Genomic DNA, 21975 nt, shown 5'->3' on the forward strand with positions numbered 1-21975 from the left:
GGCTCAGTGGTAGAGCATCTGTTTGGCATGCAGAAGGTTCCAGGTTCAATCCCTGGCATCTCCAGTTAAAGGGACTAGGCAGGTAGGTGATGTGAAAGACCTCTCTACCTGAGACCCTGGAGAGCAGCTGCCAGTCTGTGCAGACAATACTGACTTTCATGGACTGAGGGTCTGATTCAGCATTAGGCAGCTTCATGTGTTAATGTGAAAAAAATTAGTGTGGAGAATTCTTGCCTTTGTGTTTCATACCAGAACAATTATCATTACGAAATCTATAAATGCGCGAATGCCTGCCACTCTTTCCCATCCGTCATCTCTCCCTAATCTCATTAAAAAAATAATCTCAAACTTTCTGCTACTTTCAGCAAGTAGGGGAAAGGGAAAACATCAGTGCATCTGGCATTCATTTTAAGGGTTACTGGAACCACAAAGTATTGTGGGAAAAGGGGTGGAATTATGCAGATCACAGACCAATGGCTTTAGCAGCTGTGGCGACCAAATTCATGAAAGAGACGAGGTGGAGAGAATCTACAAACTGCGAGATTAAAATGTCTGGTAGGAAGCTGTTGACCTGGAGAAGGGGAAAGTAGTATAATTTGCAATAAAATCTGGAGAGATCGTGAACCTGACTGTCTTGGCTGTGGCGTAGAGACGTTAAGACAGAACGGTGCTCTCCGAGATGGGAAATCACAACGGGGCATTACGTATGGCCGTTTCCCAAGGTGTTTCTTTATTGCTTCTCGGCCTGATGGCTAAGATCAAGCGTAGTACCTGTTCTTATCAGTTTAATATCTGATATGTCCTTTATTTGAGGACTATATATTGAATTGATTTTTGTAGTTGGGAGATGGATGTAGGGCTTGCCCAATTCACTCCATGCATCAGCTTGGTATTGCAGTGTTTCCAAGAATGGTGCACCTTCCCTCTGGGAAGAATATTTCTAGTTAAAAAACAGATTTTCTTTTCTTAACCTTATCTTTCTCTTTATGCTTGGAGGTTGGCTATCCTAACTGCATCCCTTTGAGTATGATCCATGTAGCTCAGTTGTGGAGCATCTGCTTGGCATGCGGAAGGTCCCAGGTTCAATCCCTGCCATCTCCAGTTAAGGGGACTAGGCAAGTAGGTGACGTGAAAGACCTCTGCCTAAGACCCTGGAGAGCTGTTGTGTCTGGGATGTGGGTGGGGAAGGCGATTGTAAGCTAGTTTGATTCTTCCTTAAGTGGTAGAGAAAGTCAGCATATAAAAACCAACTCTTCTTCTACCACACAAGATGCCTGTTTTTTTTGGGGGGGTGGGGAAGGAAGGTTACTGTAAGTCACTTTGATACTCCTTAAAGGTAGAGAAAAGTGGGATACAAACAACTCCTCTTCTTCTTCTGGTATGTGGTGTATGTCATAAGATGAGTTCTTGAATCACAAAAGCATAGGCGGGGGGCAGGTGTGATTCTCAAAGGCACCGATGGACTCTTTATTTTGCTAACTACAGATTATTGTGGCTACCTGTCTGGAAATTACCCAATTTCCAGCTGCCCAAACAGATGTAAAATAGCACATGATGTTTGTATGATGACAACCTTACGTACAACTCGCGTTAAAAAGAAAAGAATACTTTATTCACATCTTTTCCAATGCATGATTGTAACTGTGTCCTCTGTGCAGAACACTAACCCCCTTTGCATTTAAAAGCCACGTTGGACCCTTAAGGCAACCAGTATTTGCTGCAGCATAACCTGGAACGGAGGCCCAGTTCTGAAAGGAAGTCCTAATTAAAGTCGATTTATAAACAGGAGACCTCGTCCCTCAACCTTCTCAACCTGGAACCAGCATTTCCTTGTTTGAGAGGATGTCCTGTTCTCTTTGGTCCAGGGGTCTTAATGAAACAAGAGCTGCTTCTGGAATGGGGGGCTGCGTGGCACATGGCCCTAGCCCAGTGAAGCCACTGATACGTGCTGGTTAACTGCCAGGAGAACCCCCAAGGACTTGGCCCCTCCTCAGTCCTCCTTTCGCCTGATGGCTGGTGGTCCCCTGAAGACAGAGATGTATAATTTGAGCCATGTATACATGATGCCTAGAGCACAGTAGACGGAGGTCAGCAATAGAGGCAGGAAAGGAAACTTTAGCGTCCACAGGGTGAAAGGAAACACGATTTCACAGAAGATTTCCAGAGGGATCAGCCCAGTGAGGTAGATTGTCTCCAGCCACGTAAGCAGAGAGTTTTCTTTCCTGTAAAATGGTGGGGGAGAGAAGGGTTTAATACTGTCATTTTGGGAGGGATCAGTTGAAGAAGAAGAACAGAGAATAATACTGCTGCATTCATACTGCCCTTGTACAAATCTGTGGTGAGACCACACTTGCAATACCGTGTACCATTCTGGTCACCACACCTAAAAATGAATACTGCAAAGCTTGAGAAGGTGCAGAAAAGGGCAACCAAAAGGATCAGGGAGCTATGCCCTATACTGCCCTATGGGGAGCGGGTAAAATGCTTAGGGCTGTTTAGCTTGGAAAGAAGGCGGTTAAGGGGAGACATGATAGAGGTCTATAAAATTATGCATGATAGGGAGAGAGTGGACAGGGAGAAGCTCTTCTCCCTCTCTCATAAGACTAGAACGCGGGGTCATCTGCTGAAGCTGGAGGGTGAGAGATTCAAAACAGATAAAAGGAAGTATTTCTTCACACAACGCGTAGTTAAATTGTGGAACTCCTGTCCCAGGATGTGGTGATGGCTGCCAGCTTGGAGGGCTTTAAGAGGGGGGTGAACATGTTCTTGAAAGAGAAGGCTATCCATGGCTACTAGTCAAAATGCCTATTCTCTCCAGTATCCAAGGAGCATGCCTATTCTATTAGGTACTGTGGAACGCAGGCAGGATAATGCTGGTGCAGTCGTCTTGCTTGTGGGCTTCCTAGAGGCACCTGGGTGGCCACTGTGTGAACAGACTGCTGAACCGCATGGCCTTTTTTATATTCTTATGTTCTTTAGAGAGTTTGCAAAGAACTTTTTCTCCCCCACCCAAAATACTAGAACTTGAGGGCATCCAAAGAAGCTGATGGGCAACTGATTCAGGGCAGGCAAAAGGAAAATACTTCTTTACGCAAAGAATGATTAAAATGTGGAATTCGCTGCCAGAGGATGTAGTGATGGCCACAGGCACACACGGCTTTAAAAGGGGATTGGACAGATTCAGGGAGGAAAGGTCTATCAGTGGCTACTAGCCATGGGGACTAAAGGGAACCTCCGTGTTCAGAGGCAGTCAACCTCTGAATCCTGATGCCAGGAGGCAACATCAGGGGAAGGACTCGGCCTCTAGGCCCTGTTGCTTGGACCTCCAGAGGAACTGGTTGGCCACTGTGTAAGACAGGATGCTGGACTAGATGGGCCACTCTTCTGATCCAGCAGGGCTCTTCTTATGTTCTTAACCTGCAGTTTTCCAAAACCGGTTTAGTGTTTTATAAAGATAAACAGGTGCCTTACTGGGAACTCCAAATGCAACACTCACTAGGAAAGCCAAGTTAGATTCTGCATACAAAGCCAAGTTAGATTCTGACCCTGGTGGTCCCTTCCAACTCTATGATTCTATGATTCTACATGCACGCTAGGATTAAGACCACTTTGGGGTCAGGAAGCAATTTTCCTCCAGGCCAGATTGCCCAGGAATCCTGGAGGGTTTCCCCCCCATCTTCTGGGCTTGGACTGGGGGGGGGGGGTCACTGGGTGTGTGGGGGGGAGGAGGTAGTTGTGACTTTCCTGCATTGTGCAGGGGGTTGGACTGGATGACCCTGGCGGTCCCTTCCAACTCTGTGATTCTATGATCTAGGAAGGAAAACAAATTTCTTTCCCTGTAGTGACTGTTTTTAGTTGTTACCTGAAGATGGCGTTCAGTGAGGAGAAGCTGAATACTGTGAACAGCAGCATGAGGAGGATTTTAATTGGCAGCTCTGAAACACAAATGTGCATCTGGTTAGGAGGCTAATATGAAACCTTTTATTTAACATTTATGTTTAGATAAGGTTCCTGCTGGGCTAGCCAACCTTCGGGGGTGGCCCGAAGATCTCCTGGAACTACAACTGATCTCTGGACAAAAGGTCTCAGTTTCCCTGAAGAAAATCGCTGCGTTGGAGGGTGGACTCTCTGGCATGACACCCTGCTGAAGCTCCTCCCCATACCCCGCCCTCTCCAGGCTCCACCCCCAAATCTCCAGGGATTTTCCAACCTGGAGGTGGCACCCGTAGCTCACGCCCATTATTTCAGTAATCCCACACAACCACCTTGTAATATGGGACAGTGTTTTATACCCAGATTGCAGATGATGGCGGGCTCAGAAAGAAGCATGCCTAATACCACCCTAGTCTTAGTAAGGTTCTCAACATAAGTGAGATTTGAACCAGGGACTCCCTGATCCCCGTGCAGGGGGTTGGACTAGATGACCCTGGAGGTCCCTTCCAGCTCTTTGACTCTATGATCCACACCCCTGTTCCTTCAGCCACTACACGAAACTGGCTCATCTGATAAAGCTCCTTAACAGTGAGAGTATGGAGACATCCACACTTCAGCAGGAAGCAGCACGGACTCTGGAACACAGCACTGGTTACACACGCAAGTAAGAGAAGGAAAAAGCCTGGGAAAAGAAGAAGAGGGTAGAGAACAGTGAGGACTTACCTGGTGCTGTGAACAGCAGGGGGAAGAGGGAAAGGTGCCCAGTAGTAGACAGAATCAGGTAAATGCCTGCATCGCTCCGTCTTTCAACAGACAGCAAGCTGAAATGCAAAAGAGGCCTTGGGCTTTATTTAAAGCAGCTATAGCTGATTTCTGCAGTTATAGAATCATAGAGTTGGAAGGGACCACCAGGGATATCTAGTCTAACCCCCAACACAATGCAGGAAATTCACTACTACCTCCCCCCCACATACACCCAGTGATCCCTACTCCATGCCCAGATGGCCAAGATGCCCTCCCTCCATGAACTGCCTAAGGTCATAGAATCAGCATTGCTGACAGATGGCCATCTAGCCTCTGCTTAAAAACCTCCAGGGAAGGAGCACTTACCACCTCCCGAGGAAGCCTATTCCACTGAGGAACCACTCTAACTGTTAGAAAATTCCTCCTAATGTCTAAACGGAAACTCTTTTAATTTCAACCTGTTGGTTCTGGTCCGGCCTTCTTTGGCACCCTCCTCTACATAATAGCCCTTCAAGTACTTGAAGACAGTTATAATATCCCCTCTCAGTCTTCTCCTCTTCAGGCTAAACATACCCTGTCTCCAGTGGGCTGTACTGTCCTCTGAGCCGCCGCCGCTTGCCACCCACCCTCCAGTCGTGCTGGGATTTTTCTTGTAGCAGCAGAGAGAATAAGGAAGTCACGGTGCAGCAGGGACTTCCTTGTGCCTCTCTACCAATGCAAGTGCCTAATTCAAACACCAATTCTTCCCTGAGCCCATCGCAAGCACTGACCACAAATCCTCAGGCTAGTTCTGCGCAGCCAAAAACACAAGAGTTTTAGACATTCTATGGAACCAATGATAATTCTATGCTATTCGTGCGCATTTCACAGTCAGATTCAAGGCCAGGCATGATCTAATCAACTGGCTACATCCCAGAAAGTGTTATGCCTGAGACGGGCAGCTAGGTTGCCATAGGGTCCCCTCTGCACCTTGCTTACCTCAAAGGAAGGATGGCGAGGAGCACCGCTTTCTCGTGCACGTGCCACCCGAACATGAAGGAGCTCAGCGCGCAGAGAACCAGGCACCGTAGGAAGCCTCTGGGCCCTTGGGGTTTAAACCAAAGACAGAAAACAGAAGGCTAGAAACGACAGGTAGAAACAAAGCTTCAGTGGCAATTTTCTGCATCAAGTATGCAAACTTATCATTCAACCGAAGCTCCGTATTCGCACATTTGTTCAACTGAAGCTCTGTATTCATTCATTCAACCAAAGCTCCCTTCATTCATTCATTCATTCATTCATTCATTCATTCATTCATTCATTCAATCGAAGCTCCATATTCATTCATCAACTGAAGGTCTGTATTCATTAATCCGAAACGCTGTATTCATTCATTTGATGCTCTGAGAGGGGATATGAGAACCATCTTCAAGTACTTGAAGGGCTGTCATATGGAGGATGGTGCTGAGCTGTTTTCAAAAGGTCGGACCAGAACCAACGGGTTGAAATTAAATCAAAAGAGTTTCCATCTTGACATCAGGAAGAATTTTCTGACTGTTAGAGCGGTTCCTCAGTGGAACAAGCTTCCTCAGGAGGTGGTGAGCTCTCCTTCCCTGGAGGTTTTTAAGCAGAGGCTAGATGGCCATCTGTCAGAGATGCTGATTCTATGACCTTGGGCAGTTCATGGGAGGGAGGGCATCTTGGCCATCTTCTAGGGGTCACTGGGGGTGTGGGGGGAAATTGTTGTGATTTTCCTGCATTGTGCAGGAGGTTGGACAAGATGACCCTGGTGGTCCCTTCCAACTCTATGATTCTATATATGTATTCATTCATTCAACCGAAGCTCCATATTTCTGTTATGCCAATAGACGCATGGTTGCCATGTGCCTGCTTCTATAAGCTTGCTTTGCATTACTAGAAAAATAAAGGTTACAATTAAATAAGGGTTTCTGGGCACATCTACATGGCAAGTCAGTTCAACCAACATGGCTCCCAACCACAATTACTCTGGGACCTCTAGGCTGGAGAGAGTGCTGAAGATGCTCTGCAGACAATCCCTCATTTCTGGATCAGTCTGGTCTCATTTTCTGTTGGTGCTGATTTTGCGATCCAGGATTAAGAGAGAGCTGTGGGCATGGAAAAACTTGAAGGCCCCTGCTAACAATTAGAGCGGTTCCTCAGTGGAACAGGCTTCCTCGGGAGGTGGTAAGCTCTCCTTCCCTGGAGGTTTTGAAGCAGAGGCTAGATGGCCATCTGTCAGCAACGCTGATTCTATGACCTTAGACAGATGATGAGAGGGAGGGCATCTTGGCCATCTTCTGGGCATGGATTAGGGGGTCACTGGGGGTGTGGGGGGGAGGTAGTTGTGAATTTCCTGCATTGTACAGGGGGTTGGGCTAGATGACCCTGGTGGTCCCTTCCAACTATGATTCTATGCTAGTGTTCCTTGGGCATAAATTAAGACATCTTTGAGAGAGGGCTAACAGTACAGCCCTACGTAGAGTTATACTCCTTTAAGCTCACTGATTCCAAATATTTCCCTATTGCAAAGGTGCAGCGCAAGGATGTGGTGACCATATCGTTTCTGCATGTCAGACTATTTTTAAAGGCGTAGGAATAGGATCAGTAAATGCTGGCGGTTTTGTTTAATAAGCCACCAGGGATCAGAATGGGCTCAGTATTCAGTACGGCTGACTTCTTGTCCTAAACATGTAGATGCTTTCAGTTTCACCAGAGATATTCACCTGGATCACATGAAGCTGCCAACTGAGTCTATCAAGTTGTCTACTCTGCCACTATCAAGGTAAGTAGTGTCTACTCTAAATGGCAGCTGCTGCCCAGGTCTCAGGCACAGGCCTTTCACATCATAGACTCAGAGTTGGAAGGGGCCATACAGGTCATCCAGTCCAACCCCCTGCCCAATGAAGGATCAGCCAAGCATCCCCAACAAGTGTTTGTCCAGCCTCTGCTTAAAGACTGCCAGTGAGGGAGAGCTCAGCACCTCCCTAGGTCACTGATTCCACTGTCGAACAACTCTTACTGTAAATTCCCCCCCCCCAATATCCAGCCAGTATCTTTCTGCCCACAATTTAAACCCATTATTGCGAGTTCTATCCTCTAATGCCAACAGGTACAGCTCCGTGGCCTCCTCTAAGTGACAACCCTTCAAGTATTTAAAGAGAGCAATCATGTCCCCCACTCAACCTCCTCCAGATGAAACATTCCCAACTCCCCCAGCCTTTCCTTGTAGGGATTGGTCTCCAGGCCCCTGATCGTCCTCGTCGCTCTCCTCTGCACCCGCTCCATTCTGTCCACATCCTTTTTGAAGTGAGGCCTCCAGAACTGCACGATACTCCAGGTGCGACCTGACCAATGTGGTGTACATCACCTACAACCAAATCCTTTTAACTTGGGATGCCACGAACTGAACCTGGGACTTTTTGCATGCCGAGCAGATGATTTACCACCGAGCTACAGCCCCACCCTTGTGCGATTCTGGATGACAGCAGATAAAATACGCCTCAGAACTACAGGGGTTTGGACTTACCAGCATGGAGACGGCAGTGCAGATCAAGGTTGCCAGCGGAGTCACAGATGGAAGTACCGTGTGTTGGAATTCTTGGACAAGCCCCCCCGTCATGGAAGCCTCGGGCATCCTTGCAGGGTCCAGGAACTTGTATTTCAGACCTGCACATTCAAATTTAGTGAGCACAGGCACACTGAGAGACACTCATACATGAACACATGGGGCTGCCTTCTACTGAATCAGACCCTGGGTCCATCAAAGTCAGTATTGTCTACTCTGACCAACAGTGGCTCTCCAGGGTCTCAGGCAGAGATCTTTCACATCACCTACTTGCCTAGTCCCTTTACCTGGAAATACTGGGGATTAAATCTGGGACCTTCTGCATGCCAAGCAGATGCTCTACCACTAAGCCACAGCCCCTCCCCTAAACAAATGTACTTGGAAATCAGTTCAATGGTTAGTTCCAACAATCAACACCCCCCAAACCCCTTGGACATACAAAATTAATGTACTGTACTTATAACTGAGAGTGCTTTGTCCAAAGCATTGTACACGGCCCAGAAGTTAGGAGCCCAGTAGGCGTGGCAGAGGCCTCTTTTGAAAGGGAAGAGGCGAGAGAAGACCTGGGAAAGCTGGCCCTAGAGGGAGGAAAAGGAAAGAAGGTTTAAGATATTTAAAATGTAAAGGTAGTCCCCGGTTCTCCAGCTTAGAGTCGCTCCTAACCACTACACCACACTGGCTCTCATGCACCACGGAGCCCAGAGGACTGCCAGCTTAAGTGATTCCCGTTTACGCCTCACTTATCCAGAGAGGACTGGGATTCTCACCTGAGCGATGAACGGTCCCAGCGAAAAGGCGGAAACGAGAGAGACAATCAGTCCCAGGGCAGTGAAGCGAAGGAAGCTGAAACTGCGCCAGCGCACGGATCCGTCTGGAAGAAACAAAAGCACGGCTGTTGCTGGGGAAGAGGCTGCACAGGAGGGACGGGAGCAGCTGGTTTCCATTGTGTTTCCTGCTCGCTAGACGCGCCCGTCCTTTTAAAAGCCGCCCAGGGAAAGCCAAGCAGGTTGTTGCGAAATACCTCCCGATTTACACAGCAGTCCCAGTGTCCCAAGAAGCCCCGGATGGAGTTGTATGTCCTTTGCACCAACACCATCACTCCCACGCGCCCCTCCCAACTGGTCTGCTGCTTGCTCTTGTGCCACTGGGAACAGATTCAATCCCAGCATGCCTAAGGGGAAGCAGAAAGCTGGCAATAAAGGAGATTGACTCTTTCTGTCCCTGGCGCTCCGTGAATCATATCTGTACCAGAGGCCTTTCTTCTTGGCCCTCTGCTCCATCTGAGGCAGGTCCCAAGAATGGCCTTTTTAGTGGTGGTGCCCTGAATATGAAACACCTTCCCTCCACAAGAACGTGAGGTTATCTGAGGGAACGAAGTGTCAAAATACAAGGGACTCTGCCAGTGTGGTGTCGTGGTTAAGAGCGGTGGACTCTAATCTGAAGAACCGGGTTTGATTCCCCACTCCTCCACACAAATCTAGCCGGGTGACCTTTGGCAAGTCACAGCTCTGTTAGAGCTCTCTCAGCCCCACCTACCTCACAGGATGTCTGTTGTGGGGAGGGGAAGGTGATTGTAGGCCAGTTTCATTCTTTCTTAAGTGGTTGAGAAAGTCGGCATATAAAAACCAACTTCTTTTTCTTCTTCCAGTGATTAGCAGGGACTCTCATTTCCCCGTCAACTTCTATCACACAGGGACACCTTTTCCTCAACCACCGAGGACCAACCCTCTCCTCAAAGACAACGAAGTAACCGGCAACGTACCTGGGTTATTGGCAGTGAAACAGTAGGACCGCAGCAGGAACACGCCATACGCCGGGGCTACGTAGAGGTAGATGTGTTTGAAATGCAGGAGGGTGGCAAAGAGGAAAGCACCTTCCAAATGCCTTTTCTGGAAGGGAGAGAATATGTGGGTTTGATTCTCCACTCCTCCACATGAGCAGCCAACTCTAATAGGGAGAACAGGGTTTGATTCCCCACTCCTCCACACGAAGCCAGTTGGGTGACCTTGAGCTAGTCACAGTTCTCTCCGAACTTTCTCAGCCCCACCAGCCTCACAAGGTATCTGTGGTGGGGAGGGGAAGGTGATTGTAAACCAGTTTGATTCTTCCTTAAGTGGTAGAAAAAGCCGGAATATAAAAACCAACTCTTCTTCTTCTTCCACAGAATGTTTTAAAGAAAAATAAATAATAAGTCTTGGCCATCTTTGTCTACCCTGACTGGCAGTGGCTGTCGAAGGCTTTAGGCAGAGACTCCGCCCTGGAATCGCCACTCAAGACCCCCTTTTTAACTGGAGGTGACTTTGGCTGCACCCGGTACCCGCTGCACGCAAAGGGCGTGCTCCAGCACTACAGCTACGGACCCCCCTCAACTTTATTTACCTCTTTGTCTTACCTGGAAGAGCCGGGCAACGGAAAGGAGCATTAACCCAAACAGGAAGCCGTTGTACTGGAAGTGAATATCTGCATCGAGAGTCAAGGAAATCTTTGGAAAGTTCAGGAATGTTAAAATCGAAAGGGTCTTCCGCCAAACACATGTCGCAGCCGGCTCATAGAGACCCCGTAGGGTTTTCAAGGCAAGAGACGAACAAAGGAGGTTTGCCATTGCCTACCTCTACACAGCAACCCTGGACTTCCTTGGTGGTCTCCCATCCAAGTCCTGACTAGGGCTGACCCTGCTTAGCTTCTGAGATCTGAAGATAATGGGCTAGCCTGGGCCATCCAGGCCAGGGAGAATTAAAATTATGCTGCCATGCAGCCAATTTATGCCAACCCAGTGGGGTTTTCAAGGCAAGAGACGGGCAGAAGTGCTTTGCGATTGCCTGCCTCTGCATAGCGACCTTCCTTGGTAATCTACCATCCAAGGACTAACTAGGACTGACCCTGCTTAGCTTCCGAGAACTGACGAATCTAACTGCCAACAAATTCATTTGATTTTCAAATCTGGTAGGCGATTTCCCATCTCTTGTGTTCGGGTTCGGTCAGTCTGCCTTGGTCTTTTTTGGCAGCAAACCTGGAAGGACACGATCCACAATCAAGAGGCCGAAGTTCCACAGGAGGAGGACGGCAAGAACAAAGGGAGGGCTCTCCAGGGTCTCTTTTCCCACTCGCTTTCCATTCACACACTTACAGCATCTGCAGAGAAGAGATATCCAGAGACTGAAGAATCTAGCAATCTCACATTGTTCCTTTGCACATACAAAACTTTGCAAGTTATTAAAATTTATATAGACAAATGTAAATCTCCTGCCATCTCCTCCCAAGCAGTTTTTTCCAGGAGAGCCAGTGTGGTGTAGTGGTTAAGAACGGTGGTTTGGAGTGGTGGACTCTGATCTGGAGAACTGGGTTTGATTCCCCACTCCTCCTCGTGAGCGGCGAAGGCTAATCTGGTGAACCGGGTTGGTTTCCCCACTCTTACACATGAAGCCAGCTGGGTGACCTTGGGCTAGTAACAGCTCTCTTAGAACTCTCTCAGCCCCACCTACCTCACAGGGTGACTGTTGTGGGGAGGGAAGGGGAAAGTGATTGTAAGCTGGTTTGATTCTGCCTTAAGTGGTAGAGAAAGTCAGCATGTAAAAACCAATTATTCGCAAGAAAGAGAACAAACATTTCCATCTCCCATCAATCGCTTTCAGAAACAGACCAGTATCGTGCTTTGCCTGCCCTTGGCTAAAGAGAACCAGGGAAGTGAATTCCTTTTAGATACTGACAACTTTTCTCCCTGTCATACTTCTCCTCCTGAGACAGCCAGCTCTACCCAAATGAGCACACCAAGACTTACTCACGAGCTGCATAGATAAAGAGCACGTCTGTAAAGATGACCGAAAGCCTTTGGAAGAGGATGGTCGCCTGGCTGGAATAGTTGAGGTTTTGGACCACTAGCATCTCTTGGTCAAAGTATTTGGCAACGTGCGAAAGCACGTATTCAAACCAAGCGAAGAAAGGAGGGTAGTCCAGTGTCCACTGGGAAGTCGCCTGAAGGGATGAAAGAAGAGCATGAGCGAAGAGCAGATTTTGGGGTGGCCTTCAAACTGCAGACAGCCAGGGCATTAAATAATAAAAACACACAGTATCCGGCTGTCCTCGGGGAGGGCCAGAGACTTCTCGGCTCCAGCCCCAGCCTGGTGGAATGCAATGCCCAGTGAGATTCGGGCCCTGCAGGGCTTAAAGCCCACAGGGGCTGTAAAACTGAGCAGTTCCGACAGGTATATGGTTGCGGAAAGCGACGGCTTTTCCATCTGGTTGGCTTCCTCTTCCTCTCCTTTCTTCGCCTCTGCTGATCACACAAATGGGAAAAGTGTAATTTTTGCTCAAGCTATCGTTATATGTTGTTTTACAGAAGTACTGGTTGCTGCTATAGTAAGGGTGTGTGTTAAGTGCCGTCAAGTCGCTTCCGACTCATGGCGACCAATTGAATCAATGTCCTCCAAAATGTCCTATCTTTGACAGCCTTGCTCAGATCTTACAAACTGAGGGCTGTGGCTTCCTTTATTGAATCAATCCATCTCTTGTTGGGTCTTCCTCTTTTCCTGCTGCCCTCAACTGTTCCTAGCATGATTGTCTTTTCCAGCGACTCTTGTCTTCTCATAATGTGACCAAAGTACGATAGCCTCAGTATAGTCATTTTAGTTTCTAGGGAGAGTTCAGGCTTGATTTGATCTATAACCCACTGATTTGTCTTTTTGGCAGTCCAGGGTATCCATAACTCTCTCCTCCAACACCACATTTCAAAAGAATCTACTTTCTTCCTATCAGCTTTCTTCGATGTCCAGCTTTCACACCCATACAGAGTAATAGGGAATACAATGGCGTGAATTAACTTGATCCTGGTGGTCAGTGACACATAGTTAAGGGTGCCTGGTTTTAATGCTGTTCATAACTGCATTTACTGTATACTTTTGGGTTGCTTTAAATTGTTTTAATAAGGTTGTTAGCTGCTCTGAGCCTGGATTGACCAGGAAAGGGCGGCATATAAATCCAATCCAATCCAATCTTTCAGAAGCTTAAAACGATGTTTGTGTGACAATCCACAGGCAATATGGAGATGATAAAAGGGAGCAGGCAGGTGACCAATGGAAAAGTATTTGTTCACAAGGTTAGGAGCACATCCACGGAGGGATGTGGAGGAATGTGGCCAGTCCCCACCGAGCACCTGAGCATGGAAGGTGAGGGGAATCATGGACTGCGCATGAGAAACACGGCCTATATGATGAATGATACCAGTGTACAAAATTATCCATGACCACTCAGAGGGCCACATCACGGAGGCACTTACTTCATAATACCACTGGGACACCGGTAAGCTATGGGTGATGGCCAGCCAGTTCCTGTGCACCTCAAAATCTGTGGAACGACTACAAAAAAGATAACCTGTTAGTAACCAGATATAACCAGACAACCTGTTAGTAACCAGTAAGGAGCCTCGTGGCACAGAGTGGTAAACTGCAGTGCTGCAGTCAAAAGCTCTGCTCATGACCTGAGTTCAATCCCGGCGGAAGTTGCTTTCAGGTAGCCAGCTCAAGGTTGACTCAGCCTTCCATCCTTCCGAGGTCGGTAAAATGGTTCACCCAGCTTGCGGGGGGTAAAGAGCAGACGACTGGGGAAGGCAATGGCAACCACCCTGTAAACATAGCTCTGCCTAGTAAACGTCTAGTAAACTGAAACCGGACCATGGCTTGCCTACAGGTGCATATACGGTTATACCCTAGAATAGGGAGGGGACCGGGGTTTTAGGACCCTGGATTTTGACAGCAGACAAATGTCTCATAAGGTCATTAATTTGCAACTAGGCCAAAAAGAAAAAATCAATCCATAACCCCAAGAAAGCTTTCCAGGCAAGCTGGCTCTTCTTCCGCCTAAAAAGGGCGCCCATTGCCCCCAAAATAGCAATGCTTTGATGAACTCCTGCATTATTAAAACTAATGGATGCCTGCTGGAATCCCTGCAGTGCGGACCTTTCCATTATATCCCCAAGAAGCCTAGACAGGGGACTGATGGTCTGCAAATCTTACAAACAGCTGTTCTCTGGTGTCTGACTGGCACCAAATTCTCCACGATCCCCAAGTTCTTCAGGATCCCCACTAACATGGTACAGATTTTTATTCTCAAATCCTCCACAATTTCCACTAACTTGATATGGATTTTCATCCCCAAATTCTCCAGGATCTCCACTAAATCAGGGAGGGGCCGTGGCTCAGTGGTAAAGCATTTGCTTGGAATGCAGAAGGTCCCAGGTTCAATCCCTGGCATCTCGTTAAAAGGACTAGGCAGGTAGGGGACATGAAATACCTCTGCCTGAGACCCTGAGGAGCAGCTGTTGGTCTGAGTAGACAATACTGACTTTCACAGAATCATAGAGTCGGGACCACCAGGGTAATCAACCCCTGCACAATGCAGGAAATTCACAACTACTGTACCTCCCAAACCACACACCCCCAGTGACCCCTACTCCATGCCCAGAAGATGGCCAAGATGCCCTCCCTCTCATCATCTGCCTAAGCCTCACAGAATCAGCATTACTGACAAATGGCCAATATAGCCTCTGTCTAAACACCTCCAAGGAAGGAGAGCCCACCACCTCCCGAGGAAGCCTATTCCACTGAGGAACTGCTCTGTTAGAAAATTCTTCCTAATGTCTTTGATGGACCAAGGGTCTGATTCAGTATAAGGCAGCTTCATGAGTTCATGTGTAAATCGGTAAAGATTTTTATCCCAAAATTCTCCAGGATCCTCACTAACTCGGTACAGATTTTTATCTCACCTCCTGTATGTCAGGCAGGGCAGGGTTTCTAAACAGGAGTTGGTTCAAAAGGGTGTCCTTGCTAAAAATCAGAAATCTAATAAAACCCTCACCACATCCATTTCTCTTATGCATTTTAATGCCACCTTTCCTCCAAGGAGTTCAGGGCAGCATGCACTGTTTCCCTCACTCGAGGTGGGTTAATCTGAGAGAGGGTAAGAGGCCCCAGGTAAACCAGCCAGCTTTGTGGCAGGGATTTGAACCTGCATCTCCCAGATTGTAATTGGGCATTCAAACCACTACGCTAGACTACAAAGAGTGTGTGTGAACATTATTTGAGGAATGGAACTTCTCTACATGTAAACTCACTGTACGTTAGACAGATATACATGATTTTATCCCCAGGATTTAGCCAAGTAAAACTAGTTCTGTGAGTTTTCTGTGCACGACCATGATTGGCTGGTAATTAAACTATCACAAACTTCTCATCTGCACAGCTCTTGTCCAACCTTATTGGAACGTCTCGGGCTTTTAAGATTTCTTTTTTAAAGAGCTTAAGTAACAGATTGGCATTTAATGGAACTAGCATCTATAGGGCAATTTTCAATTGAATTTTTAAAATATTTTTTTAACTAAAATGACAAGCTCATAGATATTCCATGTAAACCCGAGATATTCCTGTTAAATCTGGTACCTAACCTAACTAAAGACCAACTTTGTATAGGATTACATATGATGACTGCTGCTAGAACGACCTTTGCCAGACATTGGAAGCAAAAATCAGTTCCAAATATAGAGGAATGGCTGGTTAAAGAAATTTATGTTTTAATTAAGCTAACAGCATATCAGAAAAATGGAGATGCAATACGTTTAGATGAGTTATGGTCACAAACTATAAATAAAATAGAGAATTTTATAAATAAGGTCGAGAAAGGGGAATGCGTTGTGCTCAGTCAGGACGGAACCATGAATATGAAGACAAAGAAATAAGCTGAAACATAGGTATCCTGTTGTTATCTTATAGTGTATATAGATATACTGTATTTTAAACCATGAAGATTGTCTTTCCTTTTTCCTGCTTTTCCAGTTGCTGTTATTGTTTATTGTTATTGCTATTAACCAATAAATTTAAAAAAAAATTTTAAACTAAAATGACAAGCTCCAAATCACATTTCTGGATTAAAATATTGTTAATTGCTTTTTAAATTATTATTAATGTATTTATTTACAGCCCACCTTTCTTGGTGAGACTCTAGGCGAGTTTTTTTTTTAGCCATCAAATCACAGTTGATTTATGGTGACCCCATAGGGTTTTCAAGGCAAGAGACGTTCAGAGGTGCTTTGCCGTCACCTGCCTCCTTGTCATACCCTTGGTATTCCTTGGAGGTCTCCCATGCAAATACTAACCAGGGTCAACCCTGCTTAGCTTCTGTGATCCAACCAGATTATATTATAATGATATTATATTAGGTGCTGTGGAACACAGGCAGGATGGTGCTGCTGCAGCAGTCTTGTTTGTGGGCTTCCTAGAGGCACCTGGTTGGCCGCCGTGTGAACAGACTGCTGGACTTGATGGGCCTTGGTCTGATCCAGCAGGGCCTTTCTTGTGTTCCTGTGTTAAGAACATAAGAAAAGTCATGCTGGATCAGACCAAGGCCCATCAAGTCCAGCGGTCTGTTCACATAGCGGCCAACCAGGTGCCTCTAGGAAGCCCCCAAACAAGACGACTGCAGCAGCACCATCCTGCCTGTGTTCCACAGCACCTATTGTAATAGGCATTCTCCTCTGGTCCTGGAGAGAATAGGGATGCATCACGACTAGAATTTATTTTAACTAGTAGCCATGGATAGCCCTCTCCTCCATGAACATGTCCTCTCCCCTCAAGACTTCCAAGTTGGCAGCCATCACCACATCCTGGGGCAGGGCGCTCCACAATTTAACAATGTGTTGTGTGAAAATCAGGCTAGCCTGGGCTATCCAGGTGAGGACCAAGGCATATTCCGGTGTAAGTAAATGCAGTCAATAAAATGAGAAATGTAATGATGTGGTAAAATGGTTCGTAGAGGAGAAGGAAACCCAAGACCGTTGTTTGCAAGAAAACAGTTATTTATTCAGAGCAGCTGCTACCCAGAGCACTCTACCGAGTAAAAATCTCTGAGCCCCGATTGTACTGAGGAAGGGATATTTATCCAAATTCAAGATATGACAACCCATCAACATTCAGGGTAAAGCTGATAGCACTCCAGACATGGAGGCGGCAGTACAGTAACAGTTTCACCCAATTCTTGCTATGGTTTACTGTAACCCTCCATGACTCTTGCCCCAATTCCTTAGCACGCAGACACACAGAGATATTCTGCCCAGCAACAAGCTAGTCCCTGGCTGTCCTAATACATTTCAATACATTTTACAGAAAGGAAAAGAGATTATGGCCAATTGCTAAATCAGTGGCTCTTCCATAGTCAGGGGAAGTCTACCCTGCTGGCTCAGTAACAAGACTCGGATTTCAGCGTTTAAGATCCCACAAAACTCCTGCGACAATACTGATTCTTGGTTTGGTTTGGGTGAGGTTCAACTCTCCCTACCCTCCAAAACCTTTAACTTTAGGCGACCGTGAATCTTGCAAACAGAAAGCGCCACGTGCAAGACCAGGAATTGGGCAGCGTTGGTGGAAGGAGCGGGGGGAGGAGCGACCCCAAGGAGGAACAGCCGGACTGAGAGCGGAGGGGGGAGCGCCGTCTCGTGGCAACAGCCGGGGATACACCAAGGCCGGAGGAAGCCGAACCCGCTTCTCCCTCCCCTTCCCGGCAACCGGACGAGACACAACGAATCCGGATTCCTTACTAGGTCGGCATAAGGAGCAGTTTGAGCAGCGTGACCCCAACGGCCAAAGCCCGGAACCAGCCGCCGCCGCCTCGGTGCGCCGCCATGACAGGCCGCCTCTCTCCGCGCCCCTGACGGCCCGGCAGCACTGCGCACGCGCGACGAAAGGTAAGCGGCGGCCGGCCATTCGTCTCAAGGCGCCTGCGCCGACTTTGAGTACCGCGCCTGCGCGTTGGCGTGGTTTCATTCATTCTTCGCTTTTCTGCTGTGCCTGCATCCTCCTGGAATGGAGAAGGGAGAAGCAGCTGTGGCCATTTATGCATGGGAAGTTTAGCCTTGGATTTGTTGCTCTCTAGATGCACATTTTCCTCATCCAAATTCTTAAAACTAAAAAATAAGCCCCCATGTAGAGTTTTGAGAATTTGGATGGGGGGAAATGCGCATGTATAGAGCAGCAAACCCAAGGCAAAACCTTCCATGCATAATACACATTTGTGTGTGTTAAGCGCCATCAAGTCGCGTCCGACTCATGGCGACCCTATGAACCAACGTCCTCCAAAACGTCCTATCTTTGGCAACCTTGCTCAGGTCTTGCAAATTGAGGTCTGTGGTCGAAGGCTTTCAAGGTCAGAGTTCATTGGTTCTTGTAGGTTATCTGGGCTGTGTGACCGTGGTTTGTGAGGTCTGTGGCTTCCCTGATTGAGTCAATCTATCTCCTGTTGGGTCTTCCTCTTTTCCTAGTGCCTTCCTCTTTTCCTAGCATGGTTGTCTTTTCCAGTGACTCTTGTCTTCTTATAATGTCACCAAAGTACGACAGCCTCAGTTTAGTCATTTTAGCTTCTAGGGTCAGTTCAGGCTTGATTTGATCTAGAACCCACTGATTTGTTTTTTTGGTGGTCCACGGTATCCATAACACACTCCTCCAATACCCCATTTCAAAGGACTCTGCTTTCTTCCTATCAGCTTTCTTCAATGTCCAGCTTTCACACCCATACATAGTAATAGGAAATACGATGGCATGAATTAACTTGATTTTGGTGGCCAGTGACACATCCTTACACTTCAGAATCTTTTCTAGCTCCTTCGTGGCTGCCCTTCCCAGTCTCCTGATTTCCTGGCTGCAGCCTTCCTTTTGGTTGATGATAGAGCCAAGGAATAGAAAGTCTTGAACAATTTCAATTTCCTCATTGTCACCTGTAAAGTTGAGTAATTATCCTGTAGTCATTACCTTTGTCTTCTTGATGTTCAGCTGTAGTTCTGGTTTGGCACTTTCTCTTTTAACTTTCAGCAGTAGTCGTTCACTATTTTCTGCTAGTAATGTATCATCAGCATATCTCAATTTTCACTCCACCTTCATCTAAATCTAATCCATCTTTCCTAATTATATGAATATGTGTGTGTATATATGGTGTGTGTATTGTATTGTTTATTGAATACCCCATCCTGTATTGACTCACTCTGTGTAATCCGCCTTGAGCCCAAGTGAGAAAGGTAGACTATAAATGACCCAAATTAATCAATCTGTGTTTTGAAGGAGGGGCAGGTTTTCTGCTTTTGGAGGTTTTTTAAAAATCTGTGCCTTCAACTGTGTGCATCAAAATAATGCAGTCTGGCATCTGCGTTGGGAGGAGAAAGAGCTGAGATTATGCTAGCTCCCCCTTCCCGTGCATCAACCATGCAGATGTTTGCACAAGGGTTTATGTGTAGAGATATAAGCTTTGGAATTTGTGTACTCAATTGGAGCATACAGATAATGGCCACTTTCACACAGGGCTTTTCCACAATCTCATTTGCCTCATTGGTAAGTTCCTGTTTTTGTGGGGATCGGGGGGGTCATGTTCCGCACAAATTTTGCTCCCTGTAGTTGTCAAATTGATATTACACTGGTTTATGTCCGGCATATCTCCCTGCGTATTTAAACTGCAGGTTTTTAAGATGGACATAAACCGGTGTAATATTGAATGGACCACTAGAGGGAGCAAACCATACAGAACATACCCCCCCCAAGAAACAGGAACTTACAGGGGATGAAAATGAGAATACTTTGGATAGTGTACTTGAATAATTGTTTGCAACTGGATTTTCCTGTGTGAAAACATGTGAAAGCAACCAACCTGGCATGTTTCTCTATCTGTGCGTAAAGTGCCATCAAGTTGGAGCTGACTTATGGTGATCCCCCCCATGGGGTTTTCAAGGCAAGAGACATACAGAGGTGGTTTACCATTGCCTGCCTTTGCATAGCAATCCTGGGCTCCCACCCAAGTACTAACCAGGGCCAACTGTGCTGAGCTCCTGAGATCTGATGAGATCAGGCCACCCAGGTCAGGGCGGCATGTTTCTAGGTATGTTGAGGAGGGACCAACCAGCATAATCCCCGTACTTGTACAATTCGATATGAATTTGACCACAATAAAAAGAATGTTAAGTTACCCAGAATTAAGGCATGATTCTATGAAAGACCTATGCGTGAGACCTTAGAGCAGGGGTGTCAAACTCATTTGTTACGAGGACTGGATCTGCCAGCCCAGATTGAGAGTGGGGAGTGGCTGCCATGGCTGTCTTGTGAGCTGGATAAGAGCTCTCGAGGAGCTGGGTCCGGCCCCAGGGCCTTATGTTTGATACCCCTGCCCTAGAGAGCCAATGCCAATCTGAGTAGACTATACTGACCTCGATAGACAGGAGGTCTGGTTCAGTAAACAGCAGCTTCTTGTTTGTGATGTAAGGACAAAATGGAAGGGGAACGCATGTATGCTACACATTGAGCACCTGAAAAAAAAAAGGGTAGTTTTAAAATGTATAGAGAAATAAATGTCATCTTGCCAGGAGTTGAGATTATTTACTATGTTCACACTACAGTTCGAAGCCTGCAATGGGCACTTTGAAAGAGTCTTCCATTCTTTGCAACACATCAAAAACACAATCCCTCTTAAACATATGCTGAATTCTCAGAAGCACATTTCAAAGTTAACAAGTCAATTTATTATGAATATCTGTTAGGCCCAAAACGCTCTTATATGGGGGAGGGGGTGTCTCAGGGATCCTGTATTTCCACAATAATGGACATTTTTACACAATCTGTCATGGAGTTTGGCATTCGCTGCAAAACTGAATGGCGTCCACAATCTTGCTGCAGCAGCCAAATATCGTTGGTGGATAAGGGCTAATTTTAAGGAGACACTTGGATGTGCCAGCAAAACAAAGATTTAGCCGTGGGGTGATGATTGTTCTCGCAAATTCTTTGATGGAGCAAAGCTTCCTCGTCGTCTCCTGGCTCAAACCATATTTTTGACATTTCTCCAGGCCACGATGAACTCAGCGATTTCCCAAGGCTTTTTTTGCTTTGCTAGAATTATCGGAATCCACTACAATGAAGGGATGTGATGCCCTCAGTCCGGGTCAAGGCAAGTCCCCGCTATTCTGAGTGCCACCAGCTTTTATGGAAGTTATACAGAGATGCTGTAGTAACTTTGTCTGTTTGCCCATGGTGCTGAGTCATGTGACAGCTCTCTCTCACCTGTCCCACAGGTGAAGCTTGAGGCTTAACACTTCTTCTGAGATTACCAGGAAGTTATCATAGAGATGTGCCAGACTCGTGCATTCGTAGGGTTGCCAGATCTGGGTTGGGAAATACCTGGAGATTTTTGGGGTGGAGACTGAGGAGGGCAGGATTTGTGGAGGGGGAGGACTTCAATAGGGTAAAATGCCATAGAGTCCACCTCCTAAAGTGGCCATTTTCTCCAAGTGAACTGATCTTTATTGCCTGGAGATAAGTTGTAATCCCAGGAGATCTCCAGCTACCACTTGGAGGTTGGCAACCCTACGCATTGTTCACCATGTTCGAAAAACGTATGAGGCATTGCCTTTTGCAAAGGGGTGTCTGAATTGGTCAGCGTGGGGACCAAATAAGGAAGTAGGAGCATTTTAAACCCAGTAGCCAACCAGGCAGAGAGGTCATAAAGGAGAAGCAAGAGAAATCAAGTGTGGGGAAGCTAACAGAAAATGACCATAGCGGAAATTAAAATAGTGGCGGCAAATCTAAGAAAAGGTGATAAAATTATGCTGCAGACACACTAGGATTTAACTAGATCTACATTATTTGCACGTGCTGATTGCAAAATGTGACAAATGTTCTTACCGACACCTTCTACTTGGCAGGTGGGGGCAGGAGAAAAAG

General features: G+C 46.8%; 1 protein-coding gene and 1 non-coding gene across 2 annotated transcripts; one reads left to right on the forward strand and one right to left on the reverse strand.

The window, feature by feature from the left end:
• Positions 1-732: 732 nt before the first annotated feature.
• Positions 733-923, forward strand: LOC130485697 (U2 spliceosomal RNA). The gene has a single exon (XR_008933718.1). It is a non-coding gene; the product is annotated as a U2 spliceosomal RNA (small nuclear RNA).
• A 1067-nt stretch (positions 924-1990) lies between these two features.
• ALG8 (ALG8 alpha-1,3-glucosyltransferase) lies at positions 1991-17908 on the reverse strand. Its single transcript, XM_056858733.1, has 13 exons — positions 17823-17908; positions 13515-13593; positions 12021-12214; positions 11265-11374; positions 10635-10702; positions 10005-10131; positions 9010-9113; positions 8700-8820; positions 8204-8343; positions 5656-5795; positions 4657-4754; positions 3863-3935; positions 1991-2222 (listed from the first exon to the last, which is right to left on the reverse strand). Exons 1-13 carry the CDS (start codon positions 17906-17908, stop codon positions 1991-1993), a joined length of 1572 nt encoding a protein of 523 aa, XP_056714711.1.
• Between the last annotated feature and the right edge of the window lie 4067 nt (positions 17909-21975).

Source organism: Euleptes europaea, chromosome 12 (assembly GCF_029931775.1).
Source record: "Euleptes europaea isolate rEulEur1 chromosome 12, rEulEur1.hap1, whole genome shotgun sequence".
In the NCBI taxonomy this organism is placed as follows: Eukaryota; Metazoa; Chordata; class Lepidosauria; order Squamata; family Sphaerodactylidae; genus Euleptes; species Euleptes europaea.

Excerpts from the sequence above, each read along its gene's own strand:
- ALG8 (XM_056858733.1), bottom strand. The coding sequence starts at position 17,908 with ATGGCGGCGCACCGAGGCGGCGGCGGCTGGTTCCGGGCTTTGGCCGTT. Across the intron at positions 10,703-11,264 it reads CGGCCTCTTGATTGTGGATC|ATATTCACTTCCAGTACAAC; the intron begins GTGTCCTTCCAG and ends CTCTCGATGCAG. Across the intron at positions 2,223-3,862 it reads TCACTGAACGCCATCTTCAG|GAAAGAAAACTCTCTGCTTA; the intron begins GTAACAACTAAA and ends ACCATTTTACAG.